Here is an 8365-nt window from a genome sequence, read left to right as displayed (position 1 = left end):
TTTAGCCAGCAGCCAGGGTGGCTTCATTATCTTCACACATGCAGAATGAGTGGCAAAAGCGGAGGATGGACTAAGTAATTATGTGCTTTTCAAGTAAGGTCGTGTTGAGACTCTGAGGGAATAGCCAATATCCTCTGGTCGCTTTGTCAAGTACTGTTAATGCATACGTACAAGAGAAGCCCTTCGTTATCTTTGCAATCAAACCTCTCATTACAATTCAGGAGATTTCCATTAATGACAAGAACAATTAAAAGTGAATGTTCAAGGCTGAGATAATGAAAATAGGGAAGCGTGGTGCTTTTGGTGATCAAAAAAAGACCTTGGATTATTTATTTATTTATTTATTTTCCCTTGCAACTCCATTTCCATTAATGTCCAAATGAGTCTATGCTTCTTATTAACTGGCAACACACTGTAAATAAGCCTAATGTGTTATTTGTTGCCCCACACTGATTTCAACATGAATACTCAAGTTGTTGCAAATGAGACACAAATGGTGGTGTTTAGAACGGCTTGCAGAATTGTAATGAGGGGATCACACGGAATTAAAAGCCTCTGACATTACATCAAACCATGCACTTGAAAATACAATAGATGTGTCTTTGTGTGTATCTGTTGCCATACAAGCAAATAAATAGTGCATACTTTGTATTATGATTCTGCATTATTTAAACTGGCCAAAGTTAAATTACAAACACATTTCCTCCCATGGACAATTTAGAATCTTCAGTCATGTTTTTGGAATGTCGGAGATGGCTGGAGTAGCTGGAGAAAACTCACACAAGCAAGGAAAGAATATGCAAACTCCACACAAAAACACCTAATCAAAGATTCGAACCCAGAACCCCTTTGACTGTGAGGCAAACTTGCCTGCCTACCATACCATTAGCTTCTGAATTTGCACCAAAGATTTCATGAATTCATTCATGCATATTCTGTTTCTACTTTGATCCAAATTTTTGTAACGGCATGCTTTAATATTATAATTAGGGGTGTAACAAAAAAGTATTTAAGACGGTTAGGCAGGTGTGTGTTTCCGTTGATTCTCCCCAGGGAAAGAATGATAGCGATTATATCTGAATCTTCCTGATGCTGCAATCTGCTTAATGTGACTTTTCATAAACAACAGTCAGCATCATCTCACACCTGCTCCAACAGGACTGCATGATAGATTTTTAATTAAACATCTTAATTAACCACACTGGATTTTTTATTTTTATTTTTTTTATCTAAACTTTCCAGTTTCTTTTTAGCGGCTCATATGTGAAATCATTGCTTCAAGGACATCTACAGACTCAAAAACATCATCACAACAGAACGTGCCTCTGAAATGTGTTTCGCTCCTAAAATGTCGTTAGATCTAAAGCACTGGAGGTTCTTCCTCTATTCCTTTAGGGCTTATAGGATTGGAAAAGCAAACAATTCCAAAAACTTCACAGTCATTTCTGTCCCTTTCCATCTCTTCCCCCATCCCCCCCCCCCCCCCCCCCCCCCGCCCCTTTAAAACATCCTCGAATAATCACTGTGCCTCATTAAGGCGCAGAGGAGCGGAGGCATGAGCTGCTCCAGATGTTTGGTGGAAACCCCCCAAGGTCTGGTGTCTGACACGAGGAATTCATGTGTATATCTGCTGTAATGTACACTCTCAAGTGTGCAAAAATGTGTGTGCGATGATATATACAAGTGTGTGTCCCCAAAGGCACTTTGAGTGCTCTACTGCCCCACTTCCACACCAAGGAAAAGTAGAGTGCAAGCCTGCAGTTCGTCTGTGGGAACACTAGGTGGCGATAAGGATTAACATTGCTAATCTATTGTAGGCCTACCTTTAAAAAAGAAAAGAATGAAATCAAACTATTACTAGTTTTTAAAGTAAAATACATACTGCAGCTTGATATTGATTCAAATATCTTTATGTGTAGGAATAATCAGCAGCAATAAATAAATTGAACTCATGTGACCCACTCATGTAGTCTTTACAATTGTCTTGAATTGATGGCCTATTTCTGTGACGTCTAATAACAAAACAGGAGACGACGGCTGAATAATTTGCACTCCCAATGTGAGATCAAAGTGAAAGAAAGATGGCTGAAAGTGATGGAGGCGTTAACCATTTGTCTGGCTCCCTCAGGTCTCATCAGTCCGGGCAACTCGAATATTAAACTCGACAAAGACAGCAAGCTGAGCTGATCTAGGGAATAATAATAAATCAACCTGTTGTCTTATTTATGTCTGCGCAATGATGAATAGTAAACAGGAAGCAGTGTTACTGGTTAAATAGTATTTGTGCTGCATATGTGCGTGCATGCGTATGTGCGTGCGTGACGCTTCTTTCACTCTAAGGTTTATGATCAGATGTTTTATTGTGTGGTTATTGTTTATGTGTTTATTGTCCAACCATATTGACACAAGCATACAGTTGACATAAAAAGTCGGCAGTCATATAAAAAATTTGACTCATTTCAAAACTCATTTGTTAACTCAATTGTGCAAAAGTGTGCACACCCTCTTTGACTGTGTTCAAAATTAAGTATTAACATTCAAACTCATGTTAAATGGGAGTCAGCACGATTTTAAAAAGCTCTGATTAACACCAGCTAAACTTCAGGTGTTCTAGTAGGCCTTCTCTGACAAGTTTTTTGTTTTTTTGTTTTTGCTTTCTAGCAGGAGCCTGAAGGTTTTGTGTTTACACCGACAGCTACTAGTAACTGTTCATAATTCCTTCCACCTCGTGTATTCTTTTGGCCGATGAGCAGTGGTGTGTTGACGCCAATTTTTGGAATTATGGCCCAAAAAGTCCAACCTTGGTTTCAGTGGAACATAACAAAATATGTCAGCCACATGTGGGAAATGTGTTTGAACAAGAACGGGGGTGTAGCCTTTCATATGTTTTTATATAGTGTGTATGTATACAAAAAGATCACATTGGCTTTGTTCTTTGAAAGCTTTACAAAAAATAATCAAACACCGTATAATGTACTATAACTGTATATTTTCTTCTGAAACATGTCACTGCACTTGTATCAACATCCTTAAATGTAATCCAATTTAATTAAAAAAGCCAAGCTAACATGTAGCTTTGGCTACATCTTAAAAAAAAAAAAAAAAACACTGTGACCTCCAAGAATATTCATTGTTGTAATTATCATTACTTTTGTATGTTGTAGTTTATACACTTTTTTTCATATAATGTTTGAAAATGTTCCCCAATCTTTTGTCACTAGTTGCCTTGTTTTCCCCCCTTCTGTCAATCATTTCCATTGTTTTTCTATTGTGTATTTAACTGCTTGTTTTTGGAGTCTAATGTTGCGTTCAAAGGCTTATGCAGCAAATAATGGCAGTAGCCGTCTTCCGGCCGCTTAGGATATTAGTGTTAGTTAGCTTTTTCTAACCTAGTTTTGACACAATTGACAAAACATCTCTTGTATAGTGATTGAACACATAGGCCCCTCCCACAAATCCAAATACAGTAACAAATCTCCCTGACCTGCCATCAACACTTTCTCCACAAGATGCCCTCATACTCTTTCTTCTGTCTCTGCAAACACATAAAGCCAGACCACACACCGCCTTACTTTACTTTTCCAGAATCTGTGGAATCATCAGAATGACAAGCAGCATCAGAAGCAGCCACAAAAACAAACCCATTTACATTCGCTTGTCTCTAAATCCTTTCTGTCAATTCACTGCCGTATTAAGTTTCATGCGAGGAGCTAAATATTAGAAACAGCTCTCGATATCAGTTGGGACACAAAAGAATGGGAAATTTGGGTTGTCTTTGAAGTAAAAACTTTAGTTCATGTACAGCAAATGCGTCCGAAGCAGACCCTTCCCAAATGGGCGTGTGTCAACGTGCTCTAGCCCTCTCTCACTCCCGTCTCATAACTTAAAATGAGAGCGAGCGAGCGAGCGAGCGAGCGAGAGAGAGAGAGAGAGAGAGAGAGAGAGAGAGAGAGAGAGAGAGAGAGAGAGAGAGAGAGAGAGAGAGAGAGAGAGAGAGAGAGAGAGAGAGAGAGAGAGAGAGAGAGAGAGAGAGAGAGAGAGAGAGAGAGAATCTCACCAAACAGCCAATCAGAAGGAGTCTGAAATCTTGACAGGAGTTTTTCACTGGTCTCGAGTGTCACAAGTTTTTGGTCGACTTTGTGGCCCCGGGTGGTGAACAGCAGGAGGCACTTTGTCAGTATTCAAGCAGGACGGCATGGCCATTGTATGTGTGTGCCAATATATGGAGGCTGGGAAGATTGAGGGGACACAACCAGCCTGAAGCTTCCGAGTCAGCTGAGCCCAGTGATAGCCTCTCTCTCTCTTTTGCTCGCTCGCTATGAGCTGCCTGGATGTGATGTACCACCAAAACTATGGAGCACACCTCCTTCCTGCAGAAGCCTACAAGTCCACATACTACAACCACCATTACCAGCAGCAGCAACAACAACAACAGGTGAGACTGAGAGCACTTTCATTGTAGGAGTGACATCTTTGTTTGAACATACACTGAAGAAAGGATTGCTCAGTTATGGAATCAATAAGTGAACATATCTTTCGATCAAGATCCACAGCGCAAAGTTGAATGGGGGTTATCTAGGTTCAATTTAAGTGGTTGAATCTGAGAGAAAAAAAACGTTGGTTCAAATGGTATGAGACGACTAACTTTTTAAATATTTTTGTTATAATGTCAACAAAATGCCAAAGATACGGTTGGATATGTCAGTAACTATAGAGAGTAGGACACAAACAATCACAATATGTTGCCTTGGTGGAGGTCGTGACGATGTGTGTCACATCAGATGTGATTCTTCTGTTAAACATGAAAGTGTGTATAAACAGAATACAGGCCAGTGACCACTTTCATCTGCTTTAATTTAGACTCATGTTGGACTATTATTTCGTATTTCCTGGAATAATCCCACAATTTAAATTGGTATTATTCCAACACACCACCACCCCATTTTCATGTTCAATCGCCAATTACTAAGTTGAAAATCGCCTGTTTATAAATAATTACACAACTGTGGTTACGTCATCTTCCTGGACTCTTTTTCAAAGGTCGTAGAGCCATGCAGTAAATAAATTGATGAGCTGACTAAGCAGTTTAATAGGCAGAAATAAATCTGAAAGTATTTTCAATTTGACCAAAACAAGCTTATTCAAATGTATACTCAAAAAACACGCACACATCAAGATTGTGAATCTTGAGGCAACAAAATGCTGCATGGCTCCCTCAACAATGTAACATTTTGGACGTATGAGGGTTATGCGCTTTGATGACACCACATGGTGCCCAAATTATTAATCAATTAAATTACAATTTAATTAATGATATTTTTTTTTGCACAAGTGGTTGGCTGCTACCATGTAAGGCGCTGCCAGGTCCACTTGGAGCAAATCAGGGTTCAGTATCTTGCTCAACAACACTTTGACATGGTCACCGGGCGTGGGGTTCGAACCCTCAACCTCACGGGTTTCAAAGAACGGAATCAATTCTTTCTACGACCTGCTTCAATATTGACAAACATCCTGTATTTCAATTGACCTCTCCATTCAGTCCGTATGCTAACTGTTTCATTTCTCCTTCCAGAGGAGGCTGAGTAAGATGCACAACTGTTCAGGCCAGCAACAAGGTGGAGGACGAGAAATACTATTCAGAGATCCGGGTCTTCGTCCGGCTCCTGGAACCGAATCTGGATGTGTATCATTACGTGATTTGGAGGTTAAAGATGGAATTCAACCAGCCGGAGCGGAGTACTTAAACTCCCGCTGTATATTGTTCACCTACTTCCAAGGGGAGATCAGTGATGTGGTTGACGAACACTTCTCTCGAGCCCTCAGTCAGTCCTCTGGACTGAACAGGGAAAACAAGCCGATCCGGATGACTCAGACGTCTGGCGGATCATGGAAAGGTAAACAGAGGCATTGTGATGAGAATGGTTAGTCTGAAAATCATATTCAGTCATTGATTGCCACTGACGGTTATAGACGTCAAAGCTCCATTTTAACTGGGCTGGCAGTGAATGGGTTAATTGACTTTGATGAATGTTTCTGCTTCAGATGCTGATTCCCTCCCAGAGGGTCAAAACAGTCCAGCTTGGAGCAACACCTTTCCATCCCCTTCTCCTACCTGCCTCCCGTCTGTCTCAGTATCAGTCCACCCAGAATTCTCCCCAAGTCCCATTTCCCTCAACCCCGCTGATGGAAGTCTATGGGCTGGTCATGTGCTCTCTCAGGCCAGCCTACAACCCCTGGCGAGCCTCACAGACAGCTGGACCTACAGCCTTAACTCCCAAAACGCAAGCGGCTACCCCAACGTTCACGATGTCTACCATCCTCACCACCACGCCCACATCCACGCTCGGCATCACCACCGACCCATGTTCCACTCGTATCCAAGCCACGGCTCAGCACTAGAGTCGAGGTTTAGTCCTATTCTGCTGCCGGGAGCGAGGAACCAGAGCCAGTCAGCGGGGAGTTCCCCACACAGCGAGAGTGCAAAGACAGAAATGGACCCCAGCAGTTGCAGCCCCATCACGGCGTCATCCGTTCCCTGGACGCCTTCACCGCTCCATGGGTCCTTGGAGTTGTATGATTCAGGTTGGTTCAGCCACAAGCGTCCAGTCAAGCGTTATGTCGTCTAAAAAGTAGGAGAAGTGGGAATAATTATGTTTTGTTGTCTCTCTGCAGCTCATGAGCAGACCAAAGCAAAGTCAACAGTATGGTTCTAACTGCTGACATGTAATAGAGGACTCAGCTTACACCAAACCTGTACTGCCGTGTGCAATATGGTCACTTCTACTACTGCTCCTCCTGCCTTGTCGACACAATTTAGATGGAGATGGACTCTGACTCGGAGTTACAGTGATGCTTTGGTTACATGTTGTAGCCATTGAGAGTGGAACTTCTATTCTTCTTTCATGTTTTATTGGCAAAAACTGTTTCATTTTATGTGTTAAAAGTGGTTCTGTTTCAAGAACTGTTTATTTCAATGGGTCAATGTCACTATAAAGTACCTTTTTTGTCCTCATCAGAAACACGCAATCAGAAATGTAACAGAATTATGAAACTTTAAAGACTTATAATAAGTGGCATAACATTTGCACACATACCAATAGAATGATAAATCCCTAAAAACAATTTTTTTTGGGGGGGATGAACACTCAGCTCTGCTAATTACAGTGTGCAATAATTTGTTAAATGATGCTAAACTACAATTATTCTTTTTTGAGTCCGCGAGAAGTTATTTGACAGAATGAGTCATTTTGATCAAGTACATTTTATTGTCATAATCATTTTTGAACACTTTCCCTGAAATTGCTTTCCACTGTGTCATAAAGGGGTAACTGCCCCCTTAAGGAGCCTGCAAAGGTTTTCAGTGACATTACCACTAGCTATTTGTTGCTGAGTTAAAAAAAAAATATTTTTTTTAATTCCTAATTTTGATCACATTATATATGCCATTGGATGTTGTTAAACTTAACATATCCACTCCGTTATGTCAATTGATAAATACCTTTGAGAAATTTGAATTTCATTTTCTAAACAGCACACAGTCATCATGCTAATTAATGTTGCTAAGTGAAGGTCCATCATGTGCTCATAAAATGCTCATGTTAGCCAAAAATGTGTACCCTGTGGAGGTCCAAACTGTTAGCAAGTTCATACATTTTGCTGTTTACATGTACATTGACTTGTTACAGTTAATTTTTAATAAATAAAAAAAAAAGGTGTGGGAGCTTGGCCAAAATGCATTTATAGCAACACCTATGTAATGCATGAATATGGAGTGCAAATGAAAATCTAAACTTATCAGGGATAAAAAGTCTCAAAAGTCACTTTATAGCGATATTGACTCGTATACCAAATGTGTACAGTTTTACTTTTCAAAGTGTGCTTTTTTTTTTTGCTGGATGATGTCTGTCCCTTTAAATCTTTGCCTCAAGGGGTTGTGTGTTGTATATTTTGATACTGTATGTTTTATTGTAAATAATAAATTATGACGTTCTATTTGCAAATGAATCTGTTTTTGTGTCTTTACAATATTGGACACTTATTGGATACTGGATTCTTCAGTCACATCAATTCGTCAAATTTACACCCTCAAACTGGTTGATATTTATATGGTTTAAAAAAAAAAGAAGAAAAGAACATAGAGCCCAAAACAAGATTGATTTGTAAGCATGCTGGTTTCATACTATCAAATATTAATGACCAATACTAAACTTTTACTCACTGTTTAACTGCTGGGAAAAAAAAGACATTGTACCAGCAGTACCAGAGGAAATAGACCACATTCCACAAATAGTTATTATAAGATACCATAAGAGGTTGGTTTTTTTGGCCTCGCTTCACAAAAACATGCATATTAAATCACACACAC

At 40.0% G+C, this 8365-nt stretch overlaps 1 protein-coding gene across 1 annotated transcript; it reads left to right on the top strand.

Annotated features, from left to right (window-relative positions):
- The first annotated feature begins 4096 nt into the window (after window positions 1-4096).
- Window positions 4097-7972, top strand: vgll3 (vestigial-like family member 3). Its single transcript, XM_086091471.1, has 4 exons — window positions 4097-4435; window positions 5573-5894; window positions 6043-6582; window positions 6673-7972. The coding sequence occupies exons 1-4, from the start codon at window positions 4319-4321 to the stop codon at window positions 6711-6713; spliced, it is 1020 nt and encodes a 339-aa protein (XP_085947597.1). The 5' UTR covers window positions 4097-4318; the 3' UTR covers window positions 6714-7972.
- Window positions 7973-8365: the final 393 nt, after the last annotated feature.

The sequence above is a fragment of the Leptonotus elevatus genome, chromosome 12 (assembly GCF_054856555.1).
Source record: "Leptonotus elevatus isolate MCC_2025b chromosome 12, RoL_Lele_1.0, whole genome shotgun sequence".
Taxonomy (NCBI): Eukaryota; Metazoa; Chordata; class Actinopteri; order Syngnathiformes; family Syngnathidae; genus Leptonotus; species Leptonotus elevatus.
Note: the sequence above shows the minus strand (reverse complement) of the source record. Positions and strands in the feature narration are given on the sequence as shown.

Bases quoted from the DNA above. Each gene is read 5' to 3' on its own strand.
- vgll3 (XM_086091471.1), top strand. From the start codon at position 4,319: ATGAGCTGCCTGGATGTGATGTACCACCAAAACTATGGAGCACACCTC. The intron at 4,436-5,572 runs GTGAGACTGAGA...TTCTCCTTCCAG, and splicing joins AGCAGCAACAACAACAACAG to AGGAGGCTGAGTAAGATGCA. The intron at 6,583-6,672 runs GTTGGTTCAGCC...GTCTCTCTGCAG, and splicing joins CTTGGAGTTGTATGATTCAG to CTCATGAGCAGACCAAAGCA.